The sequence below is a fragment of the Narcine bancroftii genome, chromosome 1 (genome assembly GCF_036971445.1).
Source record: "Narcine bancroftii isolate sNarBan1 chromosome 1, sNarBan1.hap1, whole genome shotgun sequence".
NCBI classification, from domain to species: Eukaryota; Metazoa; Chordata; class Chondrichthyes; order Torpediniformes; family Narcinidae; genus Narcine; species Narcine bancroftii.
In genome coordinates, this window is record NC_091469.1 from 486,489,890 (window position 1) to 486,516,150 (window position 26,261).

At 49.1% G+C, this 26,261-nt stretch overlaps 1 protein-coding gene across 2 annotated transcripts; it reads right to left on the reverse strand.

The window, feature by feature from the left end:
- Positions 1 to 310: 310 nt before the first annotated feature.
- Positions 311 to 26,261, reverse strand: gfus.1 (GDP-L-fucose synthase, tandem duplicate 1). Of its 2 annotated transcripts, none has more exons than XM_069914960.1 (11): positions 26,179 to 26,261; positions 14,539 to 14,686; positions 14,121 to 14,235; positions 13,432 to 13,560; positions 11,414 to 11,487; positions 11,156 to 11,289; positions 10,379 to 10,443; positions 9,203 to 9,269; positions 3,615 to 3,694; positions 2,911 to 3,010; positions 311 to 1,041 (listed from the first exon to the last, which is right to left on the reverse strand). In XM_069914960.1, the coding sequence occupies exons 2-11, from the start codon at positions 14,682 to 14,684 to the stop codon at positions 986 to 988; spliced, it is 966 nt and encodes a 321-aa protein (XP_069771061.1). In that variant the 5' UTR covers positions 14,685 to 14,686; positions 26,179 to 26,261; the 3' UTR covers positions 311 to 985. The 2 variants fall into 2 exon arrangements, with proteins under 2 accessions (XP_069771061.1, XP_069771062.1); XM_069914961.1 differs by lacking the exon at positions 26,179 to 26,261 and adding an exon at positions 24,273 to 24,347.

Genomic DNA, 26,261 nt, shown 5'->3' on the forward strand with positions numbered 1-26,261 from the left:
GTTCTCAACCTTCTCTCCCCCCCCCCCCCCCCCCCACTCTAAGACCACCTTAAGTAATCCCTTACGAACCCCAGAGCACCCGCGACATCCTAGGCTGTAGGTGCTCTGGGGTTCGAAAGGGATTACTTAACGTGGTATGTGACTGGGGAATAAAAAAAGGTTGAGAACCACTGGATTAAAGGGACGGGCAGGTAAGTGGAGGTGAGTCCACAGCCAGACCAGCCCTGACCTTATTGAATGATGGAGCAGGCTTGGCGGACTGGCTGGCCGACTCCTGCTCCTTATGATCAAAACAACATTCAGGCGTTGGTTGGGTAGTAAGTAACCTTTAATATTTAAATCACTGTACAAAGTCAGCACATGACAACCTTCTGCTCGTGAAATTTCCATATAACAGTTTACAGTGCCGACGGGGAACAATTTCTACTCAGCCCAGAACGCCCACTCTACCAGAGGTCCAAGCCCCTGCTCTCATCTCCCTCAGCACGGGCCAGGTGTACCCACCAGAGCAGAGGGGTTGGGGAAAGCTCAGGTCCAGTGGCCACACAGCGGGAGAGTGGAACAAATCGCATTGAGCCAGATTGGAAGTGTGGGTTCCATGCAGTGCGGATCCTTCCCCACACGAGGTTGTCCCGCTACCTCAGGTCACCATGAGAGATGGTGCAAAGAAAGGGTAAACTATAAACCGCAGCAGAGGCATTTCTGATGGTGATACGAGAGAGAGAGGGAAAATGAGAAAAAGAGAGAGATAGCCAGACAGCAGAAACTTCCCAGGGGCTATCCTGCAGAGTCCAACTCGAGTCCTGTGGGGTGAATCCAATGGGGTAGCAGAGACAAGGACCTTGAAGAGGGGGCTGCAGAGTGGCAACTCCGCACGGAGGAAACTCGGGTAGCCCATCACTCCATTAAATTACAGACATCTACTTCTAATCCCACCACCTCGCAAGCGAACAGCAGCACTCCGACCGACTGTCCTGGTCTCCCGTCACTTTCTTGCCACCTTGTAGTTAGCAACAAACCAGTCACAGGTCTCTTTGATAGCTGAAACACATGACAAATGGTAACAGGGCAGGGTTCATTTAAAAACTCACACAAGCTGCTCTTTGGCAGAGCAGCGAGCGTTCCCCAAAGCAGCCGAAGGCGTTCAGAGACTCAGCGGAACATACGGATGCGGTTAGCGCAGCAGTCAGCGCGATGCTATTACAGAGCCAGTGACCCAGGTTCGAATCCCGTGCTGTCTTGTAAGGAGTTTGTACATTCTCTCCTCGTGTCTGCGTGGGTTTCCTCCAGCTTCCTCCCACCCTTCAGAAAAGTACATGGGCTGTGGGTCAATTGGGTGTGATTGAGCGATGCGGGCTTGTGTTACCCTGCTGTATGTCTAAATTTACATTTAAAATGCCTGCCTCAGAGAAGCAAGGGGTGAGTTAACTCATCTTTGACTCAAGGTGTGGCCAGGTCTGATTCACCCAGACTCCTGGTATTTGGGTGGGGGAAGGGGTCGGGGAGAGAAGGGGTCATGATATAAAAGCAGATGCTGGAAATCAGAAATAAGAACTGATAATGGCCAGAAGGTTGGGCAGCATGTAGAGAGAAAGAGGGGGAGGGAAGGAGAGAGACACAGAAATAGAGAGAAACAGAGAGTGAGGGACACACAGAGATAGAGAGAGTGAGTGAGATAGGCACATAAAGAATGAGAGAGATAGAGAAACAGAGAGAGGAAAAGAGAGGGTGAGAGAGTCACAGAAAGAAAGAGACAGACAGAGAGAGTAAACCATTAACGTGTCAAGTCTGAGCTGCTTGGAACAAGGGGAGAAACAAGCCAAGTCTAAGCAGTTGTTGGGGGGTGAGGAGAGGTGGAACAAAGGGTATGGCCGTGATGGGGCAGTTATGGTCAAGTGAAACGGTAGCAGTTTCTTCCCCTCGAGGCTGCCTGATCCACTGTGTATTTCTAGTATTTTCAGTTTATAATCCCAGGATCTCACTGGGGTTGAGTGGGGCTGGGGATAATTTTTAAATACCTCTATCAAATCGCCCTTCATTCTTCAACACTCCAGGGGGATAAAGTCCCCACAAAAATGATGAGGGGGGGGGGGGGATAGACAGAGTAAATGTAAATAGGCTTTTCCCACTGAGGGTAGTTGAGATACAAACCAGAGGGTCATGGGTTAAGGGTGAAAGGGGAGAAGCTGAAATTTAGTTTTAATTTTTTAAATTTTAATGTAGACATGCAGCACAGTAACAGGCCCTTTTGGCCCACGAGCCCATACCCAATTACTCCCAATTAACTTACACCCACACCCCCTAGGACATTTGAACGGTGGGAGGAAACTGGAGTATCCGGAGGAAACCCACACAGCCACAGGGAGAACGTACAAACTCCTCAGTCAGCGCGGGATTCAAACCCAGGTTCTGGTCACTGCAACAGCCTGCGCTAACCATGCTGCCCCAAGGGGGAAATTCTTCACACAGAGAGCAGTAGAGGTGTGGAACGAGCTGCCAGCTGAGGTGGTGAATGTAGATTCAGTTTTAACATTTAAGAAATATTTGGACAGGTCCACGGCTGGGAGGGGTATGGACTACGAGTAGGTCAGTGGGACTAGGCAGCACCAACTAGAAGGGCTGAATGTCCTGTTTTCTGTGCTATAATGGTTCTAGTGTTGCCCGACACCTGGGGTCCTCCAGCACATCTCTGCTGCCCAGGATTTCAGTGCCCACAGCCTTTATACTTCTCAAGGTTTGTGGGTATGGAGGCAACGTGCTCTATCTACCCGCCCTCCCGGGCATGGGGGAGAGGATCAAGGATGGGACGCATCTCAGTGCCAGGCCTGATGGCCTGAGGCTGTGGTGGGGGGGGGGGGGGGTGTTCCACCAGCCTGGCGACCAGCGGAAGGGACAGCAGGACTGACTCACCCTGGTTGAAGGGTGTGAACTGGAAATGTGGCAGGTACTTCCTCAGCTTGCCGTTGCTGGCCGTCTTCTTGTACTGGCCATCGGATTTACTCGTGTCGAACTGGGTGCGCAGAGTTAAGGAGTCGCACTGTGCGGAGACAGGCCCTTTGGCCCACCACGCCGGGCCGAAGCTGCTCCCTCCAGATTCCACCACTCTCTTCCACAAGAGGGATCTACCCCTCCACCCCACACATCTTCATGGAAGGACACTGGGAAGAGCCCATGGGACATGGTGAGTGCGCAAACTCCCTCCTGGACAGTGACGGAGGCCGGGATCGACTCGGGCAGGGGAGATGGGGAGAGACACTGGCCGCCTGAACCCACCAGGGTACGAGGCAATGCTCGGCGGAGGGAAGCAGCGCAGTTGAAGGTGAGTCAGGCCAGACACAGCGCCCGAGGTGACAACCTCAGCTGCGGAGAGGAAGATCGCTCTCACTAGTTGAATCCAATGATACATCCCAGAAGTAGGGCCTGGTAAATGGACACTGCTTGACCTCAGATCAACCAAATGGGGAGAGCAATCAGTCTGCTCACTTTCTGATTGGTTGCAATAGGTGAATATTGCGTTGGTTGCCAGGTGATGGGGCAGGGTGGGATGACCTATGACCCCCCCACACCATTGGGATCCATTGAGGAAACCTGTGGCACTGCAGAGTGAAGGATACGATCACCTCGCCTTCAAACCCCATGGCCGACACAATGCTCTCCGCGGCTTCCTTAATGGAGACTTCTTCCTCTTCTCCCACTGCAGGGCAGAAACACACAGAGGTCATCCACGCTGGCCCTCGAATTCCACCCCTTCCCGCAGTCCACACAGGGAGATACGGGGCTCACAGCAAGGACCAGTGCACACCGCTTCAGGTAGCAGGTCAATGGGGGACAGTGCAACTTACAGAGTAAAGAACACAGGAAACAGGAGCTAGCCATCCGGCCCATCAAATCTGCTGTGCCATCAAACAAGATCATGACTGATCTGATGATCACCTACTATGTAAAAATCTATCCAACCTCGACTTTAATATATTTACTGAGGTCACCTCCACTGCTTCTCTGGGCAGAGAATTCCACAGATTCACCCCTCTGGGAAAAGCAGTTCCTCCTCATATCCATCTGAAATCTACTCCCCTGAATCTTGAGGCTGTGTCCCCTGGTTCTGGTCTCCCCCACCAATGGAAGCAACTTACCTGCCTCTAGCTTATCTTTGGCTTTTGTAACTTTATATTTTTAAAATTTAATTAAAAAAAATTAAATCTTTGTATTTCGGCACATGAGCCCATGCCACCTAATTGACACTTTGGTACGCTTTGAACGACGGGAAGAAACCAAAGCCCACTGGGAAAACCCACGCAGACACATGGAGAACGTACAAACTCCTTGCAGTGCACGTGGGATTCGAACTCCGGTCCTGATGGCTGGTGCTGTAACAGCGTTACACGAACCGCTACACTAACCGTGCTACTCCTTCGAAGAGCTATACGTTTCTCATTCTTTGAAATCCAGCGAGTACAGTCCCAGACGACTCAATCTCTCCTCATAGGCCAACCCCGTCATCCCTGGAATCAACCTCGTCAATCTCCTCTGCACCGCCTCCAAGGCCTGTCCATCCTTCCTCAAGTCAGGAGACCAGAACTGCCTGCAGTTCTCCAGATGCGGCCTCACCAGTGCCTTGTACAATTGCAGCAGAACCCCCCTGCTCCTAAATTCCATCCCCCCAGCAATGAAGGCCAACATCCCATGTCTGCTGCACCTGTAAACCAACCTTTTGGAATTAAAACTCCCTCCACGCTCCCATCCCGGGTGTTAGACAGAATAACGATTCCTCCATACAGTCCCACTTGAGGAAGAAACAGCAAGGCGTATGGATAGATATTTTTCTATAAGGCAGGCACGGCACGAATTCAGGAAGCGTAGGTCCTGTTTGACAAATTTACATGATACTGGAGAAAGGGGGAGAGGTGGGCGTGCATATCCACAAGGCGTTTATCAAGGGGCTGCTTAAAAAAACAAGTCGGGGAAACATATTAGCATGGACTGAACAAATAGAAGGCAGAAATTTGGGGTAAATGGGTGTTTCTCTGGCTGGCAACCAGTGGTGGCAGAGGTCAGGCGTCAGTGTTGGACCCACAACTGTTCACCATTTTTACATGAATGGTTTGAAGGTGAGGACTGAGGGTTGCATATCCACGTTTTCCCATGTCATTAAACTGATTAGAAAAATCAAATTGTGCAGAGATAGAAATAGGTTAGGTGAGTGGGCAAGGGTCTGGCAGATGGAGTAGAATGTTGGTAAATGTGAGGGGTCATCCATTTTGGAAGAAAAAAAATCAGATTATTATTTAAATGGTGAAATATTACAGCCTGCTATTGTGCAGAAGGACCTGGGAGGGCTTGTGCATGAATCGCAAAAGGTTGGTTTGCAGGTGCAACAGGTCGTCAAGAAGGCAAACTGGACGTTGGCCTTCATTGCTGGAGGGATTGAATTTAAGAGCAGAGAGGTTCTGCTATGATTGGACACAGTTATGAAGGGGACAAGATTGAAAGTGGGCTCGTAAAATCGCTGAGGATCCCTTCTACCCAGCATCTTTCAGCTGCTCCCTTCGGGAAATAAATACAGGAGTATCAGAGCCAACACCACCAGGTTGAGGAACCGTTTCTTCCCCCAGGCGGTGAGAATGCTGAACGATCAAAGGAACTGCTTACACTAACCATCTGAGACTATTATTTATGAAACGATACTTAATTATTTTAGTATATGGGTATCTGCGTATTGCATTGCCAACATTTGTTTGGATGTGTGTTTCCATGTTTTTGCACCGAGGACCGGAGAACGCGGTTTCGTCGGGTTGTACAATCGGATGATGGTAAACAAATGAGGTGAGACTAGAACGAGAGGACGTGGCCTCGAGATTTAGGACGGAGATGAGGAGGAACTGCTTCTCCCAGAGAGTGGAGAATCTGTGGAATTCTCTGCCCAAGGAAGCAATGGAGGCTGCCTCGTTACATGTATTTAAGCACACAATGCTGGAGAAACTCAGCTAGTCAAATAGTGTACATCAAGATGCATAACCAACATTTCAGTTGATGAAGGGCTCAAGCCCGCAGCATTGGTTATGTACTTTTTTTTCCCTTTTAATGGTTATTATGGAATACACAATAATGACAGATTAGATAACTAATTATAAAGCAGTGGTTCTCAACCTTTTTCTTTCCACTCAGTGGGAAGGGAAGGTTGAGAATCACTGCTCTAGACCCAATTGTTACTGAAATATTTTGCTTGAGAAAAATTGTCATTGCCCCATTTCCTTTGGAGTTTGAAACTGTGCACATAACAAGACAATTAGGGACGATTAAAACAGTGATTTTCAAAATTTTTCTTCCCATCCACATCCCACCTGCACCAATGGCAGAGGGATGACTTAAAATGGGATGTGAGTGGAAAGAAAAAGGTTGAGAACCCTGGCTATAAAGCAGATGTAATGTATCCATAATGCAAATAGATTGAAAAGAAAATTTTAACAGGTATAGTGTGACCCGGAACCCCATCCCCAGACCAATGTTGTATGACTGAAGAGAAAAAAAAACTTTGTTCCTGAAATAAAACGGCAAAGTTGTGAAATTCAGCAGTATTATGCCCTATAGGTTATGGAAATAATCTGTGAATGGTCCCCACAGCATTTGAAACTTTATATTTGAGTTATTATTTGAATAACGGATCATTTCTAAATTTAAGCTGGACATAATGTCCCTCAGCCGTTGAGCATGAGTGGTCAGGGCAGCATCCTTCCATCTAAACAGTATCGCACGTCCGGCCAAAAGAGAGTTTGACAACTGATTGGAGTTAAAAGAACATCGTCCTCTCCAGTTGTACCGCAAAGAGCAACCAAAGGATTGGGCTCCAGATTTACATTAAGGATAAATTTGAAACGCATCCCTCCAGTATTTTTCAAGGTTGGGACACGGCCAGAGCATAAGGATTAAAGAAGCCTCTCCTCTCTTACATTTAGCACAAGAGTTTACATCTGAATAGATACGAGATCATTTAACTTTAGACATGTGGGCCCTATGTACAACTTTGAATTGTAACCAACAATTACAATTGTTGTAATTGACGGGCACATAACGATGTCGTATTAACCAGCTAAAAAAGTTAAATCCCAAACTTCGTCCGATAATGAAAGGTTTAAATCCTGTTGCTAGACATTTTTAATTTTAACTAGAGGGGTAGGTCTCAAACCCACCAGCTTATCATTAAGTAATGGAGAACGTTTTAATACATAAACAATGTTTGCATCAGGTTCCCGAGAGAAATCAGGGATCTGAGACTGAAGAAAATGTCTGATTTGCAGATATCTGAAAAAAAAAGTACTTGGTAAATTAAACTTTCCAGCTGTTCAAGTGACGCGAAGCTGTTATCAATAAAAGTACCTGCAAAACCCTATCGAAACCATTCATGAAATACAAAACCATGCAGAGGATTGGAAAAGATGAACTTATGGAATTACTGTAAACTGTTGTTAATGCTGACTGTTTGAACATTGATGTTGGTAACTGTTGGAGTTCAAGACTGGAAAAGCATAAAATATTCAAAACAAAAGGATTGGAAGAGATGATTGGATAAAACTGGCCTCGCAAGAGATAAACCGTGAAATCCAAAGTGCTTTCTGAAACATTCTCACAGTGCACCTGACAACAGGATTTTCAATTATTTAAAGAGAAGGGGAAGTGCTGGAATGGAAAAGTGTTTAGCAGAATCCAACTCATCTTTTCTTGAGTACAGTTTTGTACTATCGCTAAGTAGAAATTCTGCCTGGCTTGCAGGAAATCTCAGAGCTGTATGTGATGTCATGTATGTATCACATCAAAGTTCAGATTTTAATGTTAAAGTGTGTAATGAGCCTTTATGGACTTGAGAAGCTGGGTAACCTTGTTCTGTGCTTTAACCGCTCTGAGATCCAGTGATGTACAAGGCTGGAACTCGTGGGGTGCCCCAATCCTGTAACGAGTCTGGGACAGGAATACTAGGACACATTGATGGTATGGTTTGGGTGCAGAGTGTTAAACATGAATCAGGTCCGAGAGATTAAACAGACCAGATCTTGCTCAAAATGAGAGGTAATTTTATTGAGCATTCAAATTTTAATGGTCAGGTGGATGTGAAGTCGATGTATTGACTGAGGTGTTCATAGCCAGGGTAATACTCAAACTAAGGGGGTCAAAGATTCGGGGCAGAGAATTGTTTTCACTCAGAGAATAGTCAGTCTTTGGAATTTTCTACCTGAGGGGGTGTTGAGGCTCAGTTGCTGGATCTATTTGGACACGCCGTGGGAAATTTACACAGTGAGTGTTGCTGAGGTAAAGGGTCAGACATGTCCTTAGTGAATAGCCGAATCCGATTCCCAGTTCTGATGTTTGTTCCCTATGGGAAAGTATACTGGTTACATCACAACCTGGTTTGGAAATTCAAATGCCCAGGAACACAGAGCATAGCCAAGTCCATCACAGGCTCCAATCTCCTGTCCGCTGTAGATATCTATGTGAGGCAATGCCTCCAGAAGGCAGCCAACATCATAAAGGACCCCCATCACCCTGGTCACAACCTCTTCTCATTCCTCCCTTTGGGCAGATGGTACAGAAGCCTGAAGACCAGCACCTCTAGGTTCAAGAGCACTTTACTTACAACAGTCGTCAGGTTCTTGAACCACCCCTTGTTCCACTAATCAGGGACACCACAAAAGAACTGTCTGCACTGCCACTCTTTTTGTACATGGTTAACTGAGAATATTTATAGCTATCTTTTTTTTGTCTCTTTGTAATTCAATGATAGTTCGAGTCGTTTTTACAAGTATGTGTTCAGCTGCATCAAGTAGGAATTTCAGTGCATATGTACATTATACAATGTATATGACAATAAATTCATAGCATTGTCATATCCAATGAGTCAGAACACAATGCTGGAGAAACTCGGCTGGTCAAGCAGTGTTCTTTCTGTGGCAAGGATAAAGGTACATCCTGTATCTTGAACTCTGCTGTATAAAGGACACTGTTTGACCAGCTGAGTTTCTCCAGCATGATGTTCTTACTTCAGCCACGGTGTCTACAACCTCTCGTGCTTTGCACAGTTGGATAGATTTTTGAAGTATGGGGGAAATTAAGGGTGATTGGGCAGGTGGAGCTGAGGCCAGATCAATCGTGATCTCACTGAAGGGGGGAGCAGGCTCGACAGGCCAACTCTTGCTCCCGCTGAGCCACTCACCTGAGAGAATAATGGGCTCGATCTCCTCGTATTCCCTCAGGACCCAGATGAAAAGACGAGCCAGATCCTGGAAAACCAAGGGACCACCATTAGGCAACCCTGCCAACACTCTCTGTTCCCCCCAATCCGCTGTCAGCTACACACGCACACAAGTGGCTGGGCAATTGGAGGCAGACTGCCCCCACTTGGCTGTCAAACACCACTCAAAAGGAGGGGACCCCCTTCACCCTCCACAGACACTGCCTGACGTGCTGAGTATCTCCTGCTGGTTAAATGGTACAAGACATTGGTGAAGCCAAATTTGGAGCATTGTGTGCAGTTTTGGTCACCGAACCACAGGAAAGATATCAATAAGATCGAAAGAGGGCAGAGAAGATTTACTAGGATGTTGCCTGGACTTCAGGAACTGAGTTACAGGGAAAGGTTAAATAGCTAAGAAGTCCCCTGGAATGTTGAAGAACAAGGGGAGATTTGATGGAGGTTTTTAAAATTACGAGGGGTAAAGACAGGCTTTTCCCACTGAGGTTGGGTGAGACAAGAACATGAAAACAAGGGTGAAAGACGAGATGTTTTAAGAGGAACTTGTTCACACAGAGAGCGGGGAACGAACAATCAGCAGAATGTGGGCTTAATTTCAACATTCGACAGTAACCTGCATGGGAGGTGCATGGAGGGTATGGTCTGGGTTGATGGGATGAAGTAGAGCAAGAGTCTGGCACGGACCAGATAGGCGGAAGGGCTTGTATCTGTGCTGTAGTGGTCTATGTCTCCAATGCCACCATTCCCCGACAGACCAATGGGCTGACGGGGGTGGCAGGTTAATTAACTGCTGAATACTGCCCCCAGAGGTAGCGAATGTTGCTCAGAGCATCACGCAAACTTCCCTCCCTACACCACAGACTCCATCTTCACCTACCTCTGCCTGAGGTGGGAGAGCCGGGAACCGTGGGAACCAGGGACCTGGGGGGGGGGGGACACTGACTCAGAGTAAAAGAACATTCCATTAGAACAGAGATGAGGAGGTTGCATTAGCGAGAGGATGGAGAGTCTGTAGAATTGGTTGCCGCAGATGGTTGTGGAGGCCAAGTCAGTGGGTAGATGTTAATGGGGAGAAGGCAGGAGAACATGGCTGAGAGGAAGAGTAAATCATCCAGGATTTACAGCCAGATGACCCACCAGAGAGTAGATGAACTGTCGCCTGGGTTTTCCCGATCCCCACACGACAAGAGGCGTCCCGTTCACTGAAAAGGAAACAACGATGGGTGAGAGCTCAGCCCAGGTTCTGTAGGGAGTAGGCCGAGCCAGTGCCTGTTAGTCCTTCTGTACCTCTGTCACTCCCGTACCCACACCCGCTCCCATACCCCCGTGACTCACTGTAACACCCCACCCTGCAATCTGTGTCTCACCGTAACATCCCATCCTGCACTCTGTGTCTCACTGTAACACCCCATCCTGCACTCTGTGTCTCACCGTAACACCCCACCCTGCACTCCGTGACTCACTGTAAACCCACACCCTTCATTCTGTGACCCACTCTAACAGCCCCCCCCGAATTCTGTGTCTCACTGTAACACTGCACCCTGCGACTCACTGTAACATCCTACCCCACACTTTTTGTTTTATTCTTGCACTACCTGTTGAACTTAATTACGAGTTGTCTGGTCTGGATAGCAGGCAAAACAAAGATTAAAACTGTTAGGTATTGGTAGCCAGGAGCAATGCAGTTCAGGGAGGATTCAGCAGGCCATTCACAGTCAAGCTAATTTTAAAATGCAGAGGCTGCCAATATTGCAACACCAGCTCTTGTCTGATCACGAGGGTTTGGTTTGACACAGACTAGAAGGGCGTGTTTCTGTGCTGAAATGTTCCATCGTTCTATGGATCAATGGAGAGCACAGGGAGCAGAGGGCTGCAACCCCCACCGCGGTACAGTCCCGCTGAGCGAGACTCAACTCTTCGCCAGGTAGGTCTTGTGAATGAGGCCTGGCAGAACGTGGCCTTCCTCGATGTTGAAGTTGTCGTCCATGCCAAACACATTGGTGGGAATGACCGCGGAGAACCTGCTGCCGTGTTGCTGGTGGTACGCCCTGAAAGAGCGGTCACATGGTTAGTGTGAGCAGGAGGGGCTGTGCCACGCCACCCCCCCGCCCCTCAGCAGGAAGCACCCCACGCGCCCAGCGACGGGGAGAGCTCAAACAAACAAATGGCTACCGGTTCTGAATGTCGATCATTCGCTTGGCGTAGGAATATCCAAAGTTGGAACTGTGCGGAGGCCCATTGTGGATCTAGACGGGAGAAAGCTCGGCGTTACTGTCAAGAGTGCACACAACCCTGAAATTCCTTTCTCCTGCAGGCGAGGCTGAATTTCTACTTATCAGTAGTACACAAAAGAACTCTGTTCAAAAAGATACATAAACGAAAAAGAGAAATGCAAAGAAAGAAAGTGAACATAAAAAAGAAAAAGACAAACTTCCGCGGAGATTAATAGGATAGTTAAAGTCCATGGGACGCTGGGCTTCATTAATAGGGGGATTGAGTTCAGAAGTAGAGCGGTCACCTGCATCTCTACAATTCTCTGGTGAGACTACATTGAGGGTATTGTGTTCAGTTCTGGTCATTTCATTACAGGAAGGATGTGGAAGCTGTGGAGAGGGTGCAGAGGAGACTGACCAGGATGTTGCCTGGATTGGAAAATGTCTTATGAGGTAAGGTTAGCAGAGCTGGGGGGGGGGTTTTCCTCTTTGGAGCGAAGACAGACGAGAGGCATCGATAAGGTGACCGCCAGCATCTTTTTCCCCCAGGGCCAGTGTAGCAAACACCAGAGGACATATGCACAACATGAAGGGAGGGAAATTGAGGGCTAGATTTTTTTTACACACAGAGAGCTGTGGGTGCCTGGAATGCCTTGCCAGGGATGATGGTGGAGGCCGAAACATTAGGGGCATTTAAGAGACTTTTAGACAGCCACACAGATGAAAAAGAGGGTTATGAGGTAGGGAGGGTTTAATTTTTTAATTTAAATTAATTTAGACATACAGGCCATTTTGGCCCACAAGTCTGTGCTGCCCAACCACACCCAATTAACCGACAACCCCGGAACATTTCAAATGGTGGGAGGAATTGGAACCCCCAGGGAAAACCCATGTAGACATGGGGAGAGCATACAAACTCCTTATATACAGCGCGGGATTCGAACCCCACTCCTGATGCCCGTCGTTGTAAAAGTGTTGTGCTAACTGCTACGTCAACCATGGTAAACGTTATGGTCAAGTTATACAAGACATTGGTGAGGCCAAATTTGGAGTATTATGTGCGGTTTTGGACACCTAACTACAGGAAAGATATCAGTAAGACAGAAAGAATGCAGAGAAGATTTACTAGGACGTTGCCTGGACTTCAGGAACTGAGTTACAGGGAAAGGTTAAACAGGTTAGGAAGAATGAGGGAAGATTTGATAGAGGTATTTAAAATTATGAGGGGGACAGACAACAGAGTAAATGTAGGTCGGCTTTTTCCCACTGAGGGTGGGTGAGATACAAACTAGAGAACATGGGTTAAGGGTGAAAGGGGAAAAGTTTAGGGGGAACATGAGGGGGAACTTCATGGAGAGAGAGTGTGGAAAAAGCTGAGGTGGTGAATACAGGCTCGATTTTAACTTTTAAGAAGAATTTGTTGAGGTACATGGATGGGAGGGGTATGGAGGGCTGTGGTCTGGGTGCAGGTCAGTGGGACTAAGCAAAAGAAAATGGTTTGGCACAGACTAGAAGGGTTGAAAGGCCTGTTTTCTGTGCTCTGGTTTTCGATGATTCTAACGCACTGGAAACTTATTTGATTCCCAACTGAGGAATTCAATCCAGGAATGATGAATGTGGGCATGCAGCCCAGAACTGGGGGACATCTTGCAGCCCACCCACAGGGGCGGAGGCTTCGGAATGTAGGAGGAGAATGGGAGGAGGCCATTCAACCCGTCGGTGCTGAAATGTCAGACCTTGGCTTCAACACAGTTCTCTTTAGGTGGAGGGGGCAAGGGGAGGGAGACCCACATACCCCGGGTAATGTGAACCCCCTGCCAGGACACCAACACTCCCTCGCTCAATGAACACACACCCCTCACTGTGACCCCCCTTCCCCTCCCCTCACATTTCCCCTTGCCACAACCGCCCCTTTCCTCGCCACCCCTCCCAGTGACCCCCCTCCTCCTCCACACGACTGCCCTCCCCTCCTCTCACCATGCTCTCATCGATGGGGTAGGTGGTCTGGTCAGGGAAGATGCAAGTGGAAAGGCAGGAGATGACCTTGGCCACTGCATGTTCATGGGCCATCTGCAGGACGTTGTCATTAATGTGGATGTTCAGCCTCTGTGGACAGGACAGCGCGGTCACTGGCAGAACAGAGCACGACTGCCACTCTCCATCCCATGCCCATACCGCAATCCTGTCCTACACCCCACGATCTCTCCGTCCCACTCCCCACGCCCTCTCCGTCCCGTGCCCTCTCCACCATTTCTGCCCCGCCCTCTCCATCCCACTTGTCTGCCTTCTCTGCCTCACTCCCCATGCCCTCTCCGCCCCCACCCTCTCTGACCCACTCCCCATGCCTTATCCGTCCCGTGCCCTCTCCACCATTTCCATTCCCACCCTCTCCATCCCTCGTCCCCTTCTCTACCCCACTCCCCATCCCCTCTCCATCCCACATCCCCACCCGTTCTGCCCCACTCCCCATGCCCTCTCCATCCCACATCCCCACGCCCTCACCAACCCCGCCGTCTTCGCCCCCCCGCCCTCACCGACCCACTCTTTCTCCGTTCCACATACCCTGCCCTCTCCGCCCCACACCCCATGCCCACTCCTCTGTGCCCCGCCCCCTCCATCCTACGTCCTCTCCGCCCTGTCCCCATGAGCACTCAGCAGCCACTCACCCAAAAGTCCAGGTTGTACTTCATGTTCCGGAAGAGCCCACCCACCATGGCGGCCAGGTGGATGACGTGGGTGGGGCGGTACCGCTTGAACACCGCCCGCGTCTCATCCACGTTCCTGCAGGGTGGCACATACAGGTCTGGATGTCCGGGCCCCTATCCTGTGCATCCCTTGTCCTGCGTTGTGACACCCTCACCCCCTCTCCATCCCATGCAGCGACCGTCTCGCCCCCTCCCCTCATCCTTTGCACCTCTCCCATCTTCCCATCCCCCTGGATTCCCCTCCATCATCAGCTGCTACCCCCCCACTGCCTGCCTCCCCTCCCACCACCAGGCTCCTACCCCCAACCTTCCCCTCCACACCGCCGGGCTACCCCTCACTGGCAGGCTCTCCCCCCCACCGCCACCCTCCCCCACTCACGTCAGGTCAGCATCTTTGGAGGACAGGAAGGTCCACTCCTCTCCGTCCCGCCGCTCTCCTCCCTTCACCAACCGCTCGATGGCCCTGCCCACCAGGCCCGAGCCCCCTGTCACCAGGATCCTCAACTCTGTCCTGTCGCTGGCCATTGCTGGGGAGGGGGCAAAGGGGGAAGGAGGTTAGTGATGGATCCCCTCCCCTACACCATCCACTTCCAGACCCCTTCCTCTCCGCAACACCTAGCTGTCACTGGGGAGGTGAGTGGGGTTAATGACTGCTCCCCTCCCAAGCCTGTCCCCCTCGCCACACTCTCCTCCCCCCGAATCCCCCTCCTCACCCCATCCACTCCACTCCCCAACCTGATCCCCCGAACCCCGTCCCCCCAACCTGATCCCCCTCACCCCGTCCCCCAGTCCCTCTCCAAACCAACCCCCAACTCAATTCCCCTCACCCCGTCCCCAAACTGATCTTCAACATACCCCCCAACCCTGTCCCGTCCCCACTCAATCCCCCCCACCCTGTCTCTTCCCCAACCCCGTCCCCTCCCGAACCTCCCTGATCATTCTCCCTCTCAAACCCCCACCCAGAAACCTCTTCCCAAACCCCGACCCCAACCCTACCTCAACGCCAGAGAGCATCTGTTTAGGTTGAGTTTCGGAGTGATGTCAGAGTGTGGTGGGTGCCTGAATGCACTGCTGGGGGTATCTGATGATCTGACACTCCTCTACTAAAGAGGAGTCATCTTTCATCCTTCTTCACTCCAGAGAGAAGACCTAGATCCATCAAACCCTGCTTCATAAGACACTATCTCCAATCCAGGCAACATCCTGGTAAATCTCCTCTGCACCCTCTCCACAGATTCCGCCTCCTTCCTGTAATGAGGCGACCAGAACTGGACACAATACTCTAAGCAAGGTGTCACCAGTGTTTTATGGGGCCCATCAGAACCCAATGCTCTGACTAGCACATTGTGCGCCTGAACAATAGTGGGCCACTGAATGGGAGAAGGTTCCAAGAACATCCATCCCATTGGGGGATCAGAGGTGGAGAGGGTGAACAAATTTAAATTCCTGTGAGTCACCATCTCAGAGGATCGTTCCTGGACCCAACACACCAATAGCATCGTGAAGAAAGCACGTCAGCACCTCTACTTCCTCACGAGTTTGCACAAGTTTGATACGACACCAGAAACTCTGGCAAATCTCTACAGAGGTGCGGTGAAAAGTGTGCTGACCGGCTGCGTCAAAGTCTAGTATGGGGACACCAATACTCCTGAGCACAAAGCCCTGCAAAAGGTAGTGGACACACCCCAGGACATCAGAGTCAAAACCCTCCCCACCATCGAGAACATCTACAGAGTATGCTGTCGTCGGAGAGCAGCAGCGATCATCAAGGACCCTCACCACCCAGGACACGCTCTGTTCTCGCGGCTGCCATCAGGAAAGAGGTATCAGGGCCACAAAACTCGCACCACCAGGTTCAGAAACAGCTGCTATCCCTCCACCATCAGACTCCTCAATGACAAACTCAATCAGGGGGATCCATTTAAGGACTCTGACGTGCACTTCATTCATTTTCTTTGTTCTCTCTGCATTGCGCAGTCAGTTTGTTCACATTCATTATCTGTTTACAGTTCTTTCTTTGTTTACATGTTTACGCTGTGTACAGTTTTTTTGCACGACCAATTAGTGGTGATTCTGCTGCGCCCACAGGAAAAAGGCCAGTTATTGCGTAGTCGGCTTGGATGGACCTGGGGGTCCTTGCGCAGGATACCCTGAAGGTCAACTTGCAGGGTGAGTCGGTGGTGAAGAAGGCAAATGCAAAGTTGGCGTTCACTTCAAGAGGAATGGAATATACGAGCGGGGATGTGATGTTGAGGCTTTATAAAGCCCTGGTGAGACCTCACTTGGAGTATTGGGAGCAAATTTGGGCTCCTCATTTAAAAAAGGATGTGCTGTTGTTGGAGAAGATTCAGAGGAGGTTCACAAGGATGATTCCGGGAATGAAAGGGTTATTCTATGAAGGGTGACGGCTCTTGGTCTGCACTCGTTAGAATTTAGGAGAATGAGGGAGGGGGATTTCATTGAAACATTTTGAATGTTGAAAGGTTTGAACAGTGTAGATGTAGAAAGGTTTGGACAGTGTAGATGTAGAAAGGTTTGGACAGTGTAGATGTAGAAAGGTTTGGACAGTGTAGATGTAGAAAGGTTTGGACAGTGTAGATGTAGAAAGGTTGATATCCAAGGTGGGAGAGTCGAGGACAAGAGGCCACAACTTCAGGATTGAAGGGCGTCTGCTTAGAATAGAGATTTAAATTTTTTAATTAAAATTTTTTTAATTTAGACATACAGGATGGTAACAAGCCCTCTTGGCCCACAATCCTGAGCTGCCCAATTATCCTCCATCTCTAGTACGTTTTGAACGGAGGAAATCCACACAGGCATGGGGAGTATATACAAATTCCTTACAGAGAGCACGAAATTCGAACCTGGTCATGATTGCTGGCACTGTAACGGTAATGCGTTAACCGCTAAGCTAAATGTGCGGCCCACGTGGAGGAATTTCTCGAGCCAGAGGGAGGTGAATCTGTGGAATTTGTTGCCACAGGCGGTTGTGGAGCCCGGGTTATTGGGTGTCTTTAAGGCACAGATTGATAGGCTCTTGGTTAGCCAGGGCATCAAAGGTTACGAGGAGAAGGCCGGGCAGTGGGGCTGAGTGGGGAAATGGATCAGCTCATGATGTGGGGCAGACTTGATGGGCTGAATGGCCCAGCACCCCGAACACCTGGGAGTTGGAGGAGGAGCTCGGAGAGAGTCGGGATGTGAGTCGGAAGAGCTTGGTGAAAGTGATGCGAAGGTAAGCTATAAAAGTCAGGGGCTTACCGGGGCTTGGGCCTACTTGGTTCGGCTGGGAGTCGTAGGAGCTCAGAGAGAGTCGGGCTGTGAGTCGGAGGAGGAGCTTGGTGAAAGTGACGAGAAGGTAAGGTGAGCGGCCTGGTGAGCGGAGGTGAGGTGAGCGACGCGGCGAAGGAATGGGACTTCCAGGCTTTGGCTCAACAGGCTTAGGCAAAAGCAGGTGAGGAGAAAGGTAAGCGGCATTATTTTAACTCAGTCATGCCTATGGGCTAAGTGCTTTGTACTGGGTGTCAGATGTGGGAACCATGGGTGAGTTCCACCCTTCCAGATAGCCACATCTGCGTCAGGTGCACCAAGATGCAGTTGGGGACCGAGTTGGGGATCTGGAGCTGCTACTTGAGGAGCTGCAGCTTGAGGACCTGCGGCTGGTAAGGGAGAGTGAGGAGTTAATAGATTCAACTTTCAGGTAGATAGATACCCCGAGACCAGATGTGTCAGGTAAATGGGTAACTGTCAGGGGTGGGAAGAAAAATACCAGGAAAATGGAGAGCACACCTGTGACTACCCCTCTCAGCAACAGGTATATTGTGTTGGATGCTGTTGAGGGAAATGACCTGACAGAAGCTGGCCGCAGTGATCAGGTCGCTGGCACTGAGCCTGGTACGGTGGTACAAAAGGTAAGGAGGAATGCAGTGGTCATTGGGGACTCCATTGTCAGAGGTACAGACAAGAGATTCTGTGAGCCAGATAAGTATACCCGCATGGTGTGCTGCCTCCCTGGTGCAAGGGTACCGGATATCTCAAATCGGGTCCAGAGTATTCTGAAAGGAGAGGGCGAGCAGCCTGATGTCTTGGTACATGTGGGTACCAATGACATAGGTAAAAAAGAGGGAGGAGGTACTAAAAAAGGATTACAGCAAGCTAGGACAGAAGCTAAGAAACAGGACCGCCAGGGTGGTGATCTCTGGATTGCTACCTGTGCCAAGTGCAACTGAGGACAAAAATGGAAGGTTAAGAAAAATGAATAAGTGGGCTGAGGGGCTGGTGTAATGGACAGGGTTTTGGCTTCTTGGATCATTGGGATCTCTTTTGGGGAAGGCATGACCTCTACAAGAAGGATGGGTTACACCTAAACCCAAAAGGGGTCAATATATTGGCAGCTAGGTTTGGTACAGCCGTCGGATGCGATTTAAACTAATTTGGCAGGGGGGTGGGAACCTGTATGATAGGGCAAAGGACAGAAAAGATAAAACAGGAAAAGTTAGGTTAGGCAGCGAAAGTAAAAAATCAGAAAGAGCAAGGAGGGTGAAAAAAGCAATTCTGAAGGCTTTATATCTTAATGCAAGAAGCATTCGGAACAAGGTAGATGAATTAGCTGTGGAAATTGAGATAAACAAATATGATTTGATTGGGATTACAGAAACATGGCTGCAGGGTGGGCAAGCCTGGGAACTTAACATCCTGGGGTATACGATATTTAGGAGGGATCGGCAAAAAAGAAAAGGGGTTGGGGTAGTATTGATGGTGAGAGAAGGGACCGACACGATTGACAGGAAGGATATCAACTCGGAAGATGCGGAATCTATATGGGTAGAACTGAGGAATAGCAAGGGGCGGAAAACGTTAGTGGGGATGGTATATAGGCCTCCAAATAGTAGTGTAGAGGTGAGGGAAGGCATTAAAAGAGAAATTAGAAAAGCGTGCAATAAGGGAACAGCTGTCATCATGGAGACTTTAATTTACATATAGATTGGACTAGTCAAATTGGTAAAAATACTGAGGAGGAGGAATTCCTTGAATGTTTACGGGACGGTTATCTAGACCAATATGTCGAGGAACCAACTCGGGAGCAGGCCATTTTAGACTGGGTATTATGCAATGATAAGGGGCTAATCAACAATCTTGTTGTACGAGGCCCTTTGGGTAGGAGCGATCACAATATGATCGAATTCTCACTCGACATGGAGAGTGATGAAATTAAAACCGAGACTAAGGTCCTGAATTTAAATAAAGGGAATGATGATGGTATGAGACGGGAGTTGAGTAAAATTGATTGGGTGGTGTTTATGGGGGAGTTGACTGCGGATAGACAATGGAAAGCATTCACAGATCTAATGGAGAAATTGCAAAAATCGTTTATACCGGTTTGGCATAAAAATAAACCAAAAAAGGTGACTCAACCGTGGATAACAAGGGAAATTAGAGACAGCATTAGGTCCAAAGAGAGAGCATATCAATTGGCCAAAAAAAGTACCACGACCGAAGACTGGGAGCAGCTCAAGATGCACCAAAGGAGGACAAAGGGATTAATCAAGAGAGCAAAAATAAATTACGAAAGTAAGCTTGCGGCAAATATAAAAACCGACTGCAAAAGCTTTTATAAATATGTCAAGAGGAAAAGATTGGTGAAATCCAGAGTAGGTCCTTTGCAGTCGGAATCAGGGGAATATATAATGGGGAATAAGGAAATGGCAGACCAATTAAATTCTTACTTTAGTTCTGTTTTCACAAGAGAGGATACAAATAACCTCCCAAGGATGTTGGGAAACATAGAGACTAATGCAAGGGAGGAACTGAAAGAAATCAGTATCTCTAAGGACATGGTCTTGGGGAAATTGATGGGATTGAAGGAAGATAAATCCCAAGGGCCTGATAATCTACATCCTAGGGTACTTAAGGAAGTGGCCATTCAGATGGCAGATGCTTTAAGAATTATTTTCCAGAACTCGATAGACTCAGGATCAGTACCCATGGATTGGAGGGTAGCTAATGTTACCCCACTATTTAAAAAGGGGGGTAGAGAAAAAGCGGGGAATTATAGGCCGGTGAACCTTACATCAGTAGTGGGCAAAATGATGGAATCTATTAAGGATGTAATAGCGGAGCATACGACTAGCAGAGAAGGGATCGGACATGGATTTACAAAAGGTAAATCGTGCTTAACAAATCCATTGGAATTCTTTGAGATGGTGACAGGTAAAATAGATGGGGGAGAGCCAGTGGATGTGGTGTACCTGGACTTCCAAAAGACCTTTGATAAGGTCCCACATAAACGACTCGCTTCCAAAATCAAGGCTCAAGGGATTGAGGGCAAGGTATTGATGTGGATTGAGAACTGGCTGGCATATAGAAGAGAGAGTTGGGATAAATGGCTAGTTTTCTGAGTGGCAGGCGGTGACCAGTGGGGTGCCACAGGGATCTGTACTGGGACCCCAGCTGTTCACAATTTACATTAATGATCTGGATGAGGGGATTGGATGTAATATCTCCAAATTTGCAGATGACACTAAGCTAGGAGGGGTTGTGTGCACAGAAGAGGGGGTCAGGAAGCTCCAGTGTGATTTGGATAAATTGGGGGACTGGGCAGATACATGGCAAATGCACTACAATGTGGATAAACGGGAGGTTATCCACTTTGGTGATACAAACCGGAGGGCAGATTACTATTTGAATGGCAATAGATTGGGAGATGGGGAAATGCAGACAGACCTAGGGGTTCTTGTACACCAGTCTCTGAAGGCGAGCATGCAGGTACAGCAGGCGGTTAAAAAGGCAAATGGTATGTTGGCCTTCATATCAAGAGGGTTTGAGTCTAGGAACAATGATACCTTACTGCAGCTGTACAGGGCCTTGGTGAGACCCCACCTGGAGTATTGTGTGCAGTTTTGGTCACCTTATCTAAGGAAGGATGTTCTTGCAATGGAGGGAGTGCAGAGGCGATTCACCAGGCTGATACCTGGAATGGCAGGAATGACTGACGAGGAAAGATTGTGCAAATTGGGATTGTACTCGCTGGAGTTTAGAAGATTGAGAGGGGATCTCATAGAGACCTATAAAATTCTGGCAGGACTGGACAGAGTGGATGCAGATGGGATGTTTCCAAGGATGGGAAAATCCAGAACCTGGGGCCATGGTTTGAGGATAATAGGCAAACCATTTATGACCGAGATGAGGAGGAATTTCTTTACCCAGAGGGTGGCGAATCTGTGGAATTCATTGCCAGAGAGTAGTAGAGGCAGGTTCATTGAATATATTTAAGAGGAAATTAGATATATTTCTTCAGTATAAGGGAATTAGGGGTTACGAAGAGAAGGCGGGGATGGGGTACTGAACTTTAAGATCAGCCATGATCTCATTGAATGGCGGAGCAGGCTCGAGGGGCCTATCTCCTATCTTCTATGTTTCTAATCAAAAGAGAGTCCCTTCAGAGTTAGTGAGTGTCTGTGGATTCACCTCCAGCGCTCCCACAGCCTCTGCAGCCACACAGACCCCTGTTCGATCCATCGGTGATACCAAGCTCCAGATCCAAACCTCCGGAAGCCTTCAGCTGCCGAGGCCCTTTGTGCAAGACTCAAAGCGAATCCATCCTGATGATTTTACTTGCAAAAGTATGATCTCTGGAAAAGAAACTGGATTACCCATGGCTGTATCTGAACCAGAGAGAAACAAAGGATTTCTGCACTCCGGTAATCACAGAAACCTGGCTCCAGGCCTCCTCTGGAAGACCTGAGGAGGGCTGTTCTTTTTTTAGACGGTGTAAGGTAAAACATCATGAGATGGGAATGTGTAAGGAGTTACACTGTACAGGGCTGTAACAAGATGTGAATGCATCCTTGTACTTACAAGATAAGAGAGACATTGATGGATTGAGAGGCAGGAAGCTAGCAGGGAAAGGATAGCAACAGTTTTAGTCATTGGACAAGTAATGATATGATGATGTTCTAAGCATGTATCCAAGGGTATAAAAAATCACCATTTTGCTGATAACGGCAGAATGCATTCTCCGACTAACATGTTTAGTCGCAAGTGTTACAATCCGGTAATAAAGAACAAAGAACCCTGATTTCGACTCAGCCTGGTGTTTGTCTCACTCATTCATGAACAAAAGCAGACCTAACAATGGTAACAGGCTCTTCCGGCCCAACCACCCCCCGGTACGTCTTGAACAGTGGAAGGAAACCGGAGCCCCCAGAGGACACCAACGCAGACAGAGGGGGAGTACGTAGAAACTCCTTACAGACAGCGCGGGATTCGAACTCCGGCCGCTGGTGCTATAACATGCCACAAATTAAAGATTGTTATGAAGCTGGGAAATTTATTACTTTTTTATTAGTTTAAGATATTGGAAAATACAACATTTTGTTATCATCAAGAGATTTCTTTGTGAAATTTTACCAAAAGAGCGAGAGAGAGAGAAGTAGAATTATTATTAAGTGTTAGGGATGTAAAGAGATTTATTTCAGAAATGTATAAATTATTACAACAGACGTAAATGGTTATATGTGGTTAAGGCTTGAAAGAAGGAATTCATAAACCAAGACATAAATGGGAGGTAGATTTAAATAAGCAAATAGACAAATGTAGATGGATTCAGGTATGTAGAGAGAGTATGAAAAGCACAATCAACGTGAGATATCGGTTAGTTCAATATAATTTTATTCACCAGTTATATTTAACACCACAAAAGTTACATATTATGTACTGTACTTATTCAGATTTATGTTTAAGATGTGGACAAGAAGTTGGTATTTTTTTTGCATTCGACTTGGCCGTGTTCCACAATTAAACCTTTTGAGCTTGATCTGGGTAATTTATTATAACGAATAACTGAAATAAAATTCCCACAGGATCCGATGTAATTTTTACTGGGAGATGCGCAGTGATTCTCAACCTTTTTCTTTCCATTCACTGACCACCTTAAGTAATCCCTGTGCTCTCGGGGCTCTGTGATTAGTAAGGGATTGCTGAAGGTGGGATGTGGGTGGGAAGGGAAGGTTGAGAATCACTGCTCTGGACCTAATTGTTACTGAAATATTTTGCTTGAGAAAAATGGTCATTGGCCCATTTCCTTTGGAGTTATGAAACCGTGCACATAACGAGTCAATGAGGGACGATTAAAACAGGGGTTTTCAACCTTCCCTTCCCACCCACATCCCACCCTCAGCAGTCCCTTACTTATCACAGAGCACCGATGGGATAGGCATTACTTAAAATGGGATGTGAGTGGAAAGAAAAAGGTTGAGAACCACTGGGTTAGAGGGATAAAATTGAATATGTATCATGTAAAATTTGTTCAAATTGCCTTGGCTAGAAAATGTATTGCTATAACTTGGAGGTCGGATACTGATTTGAATGCCAACACAGCATTCTGTACCTGCACGCCCACTTTCAACGACTGATGCACAGCGACACCCAAGTCTCTCTGCATCTCCCCTTTTCCTAAACAGATATCATTTAGATTCTTACCTCCAAAGTGGATAACCTCACACTTATCCCCATTATTTTGCATCTGCCACATCTTGGCCCACTTGCTTAACTTGTCCAAATCACTCTGCACCTTCCTAGTGTCCTCAACATAGTCAACCCCGCTACCCAACTCTCCCCCCACCCCCCTCTTCCCCCACTCCCCCTTCTCTTCCCCCACCTCCTCCACCCCAACTCCAAAGGAAATTTTGAAATATTGCTATCTATTCCCACATCTAAGTCATTGATATCTATTGTAAACAACTGCGGCCCCAGCTTGGAGCCCTGCAGTACCCCACTAGTCACTGGCTGCCATTTCGAAAAGAACCTATTTATACCTACTCTTTGCATCTTGTCCAATCCACTTTACCCGTCCATGAAACTGCTGTAGATATGCAGCGAGGACACGCCAGACACAAAAACACCCACAAAATTCACAATCAACATGTAACCCCACCCCATCACCACCCAGTGACTACAATACAATAAGTAGTCGGACCAGACAGCAGACTTCATGCCACAACAGTAGCAGGCAAGATCTTAAACGGCCACTTCTTCCAACACAGACACGCATCCAGTCAATCGACCCTAAGGTTGCACAGGTTAAAAAAAAACCCAACAGCCCTCCTCAAGTCTTACCAGAAGCAGTAGCATTCTCGTCCGCCTGAGAGGAAACAAGTCTTCCGACTGGATGGCTGAATCCAGAGAGGAATCCTGGAGCCAGATTTCTGAGATTACCGGATTACCTGAGCACAGAAGTCCTTTTTTTTTTCTCTCTGGTTCAGAAATGGCCATGGGTAATCCAATGTCTTTTCCAGAGATTGTACGTATGCAAGCAAAATCGCCAGGAGCACAGGCCAGGCCAGATTCACTTTGAGTCTTGCACATTTCCCCCCCCCTCCCGAGAGGCTCTGGTTTCCTCCCACCGTTCGAAAAGTACTGGGGGCTTTAGGTTAATAGGGTGTAATTGGGCACCACAGGCTTGTGGACTGAAACGGCCTGTTACACTGCCCCAGCTCTGTCAATCTTCTCCCATAAAACTTGTTTCCCAATCCAGACCACATCCTGGTCAATCTCCTCTGCACCCTCTCCATGGCTTCCACATCCTTCCTATAATGAGGTGAATGGAATTGAACACAATATTTAAGGATGGTCCGACCAGAGTTTTATAGAGCTGTAACATTACCTCTTGAACTCAACCCCCTGATTAACAAACACCAACTTTCCTTACAGCTTAACTATCCCATCAACTTGTGTGGCCACCTTGAGGATCTACTGACTTGGAGCCCAAAGTCTTTGCTCTTCCACACTGTAGGAAACCTGCCATTCACCTTGTACTCTGCCTTCCAGCTTAACGTGCAGCTCAACTGCTTTGCCTAACAGATGACAACCCCTTACACATTACCCTTGTAATGTGGGAATAACACAGCAAGACCCAGAAACAAATGATTGTTTTGCGATAAACTTCAGTCATATCAGAAAGTTGGCCCATTTCAGAAGTGTCTGCTGCTCACCCGCAAGGTACCACGGTCAATGATGAGGGGCTCTGTCACACCAGGAACCAGGCGGCAGACAGCCCCCCTTCCCACCCAAGTCAGTCCCCCCATAGTAACAGTGTGGGTGGTCGTCACTGGCCTTTGCTCCACACAGACCTCAGTGTTTCAAACATTCTCCTCCCTTAAACTTTAGTGCCCCCAAAGATCCGACCACCAGCACCCGCAGATGTTCTGAACATCCCCAAGCTCTGAAGGAAGCCTGCGGTAACCTCCCCCCTTCCTCCTCCTCTCCCCTTCCCCCTCATCCCCCTCCCCTTCCACCACCTCTGCTCCCCCTTCTCTCTCCCACCACCCCCTCCCCTTCTCTCACCCCCACCCCCTCCCCTTCTCTCACCCCCACCCCCTCCCCTAGTCTACCCCCACCCTACTCCCCTAGTCTACCCCCCCACCGCCTCCCCTTCTCTCTCCCCCCAACCCCTCCCCCTTCTCTCTCCCCCACCCCCTCCCCTTCTCTCTCCCCCACCCCCTCCCCCCACCCCCTCCCCCCACCCCCTCCCCTCTCCCTCTCCCCCTCCCTCTCCCCCTCCCTCTCCCTCTCCCCCTCCCCCTCCCCTCCCCCTCCCCTCCCCCTCCCCTCCCCCACCCTCTCCCCCTCCCCTCCCCCTCCCCCTCCCCTCCCTCTCTCTCCCCCCCCTCCCCTCCCCCTCCCCTCTCCCCTCCCCCTCCCCTCCCCCTCCCCCTCCCCTCCCCCTCCCCCTCCCCCTCCCTCCCCCCTCCCCTCCCCCTCCCCTCCCCCTCCCCTCCCCCTCCCCTCCCCCTCCCCTCCCCCTCCCCTCCCCCTCCCCTCCCCTCCCCCTCCCCTCCCTCTCTCTCCCCCCCTCCCCTCCCCCTCCCCTCCCCCTCCCCTCCCCTCCCCCTCCCCCTCCCCTCCCCCTCCCCCTCCCCCTCCCCTCCCCCTCCCCTCCCCCTCCCCTCCCCCTCCCCTCCCCTCCCCCTCCCCCTCCCCTCCCTCTCCCCCCTCCCTCCCCCTCCCTTCTCCCCCTCCTCACCGCTGCCGCCACCACCGCAAACTCCAGACGCTCTTCCTGCTTCGCCAGGTGACACGGATCTGCAGCCGGATCGTGGCACGCGC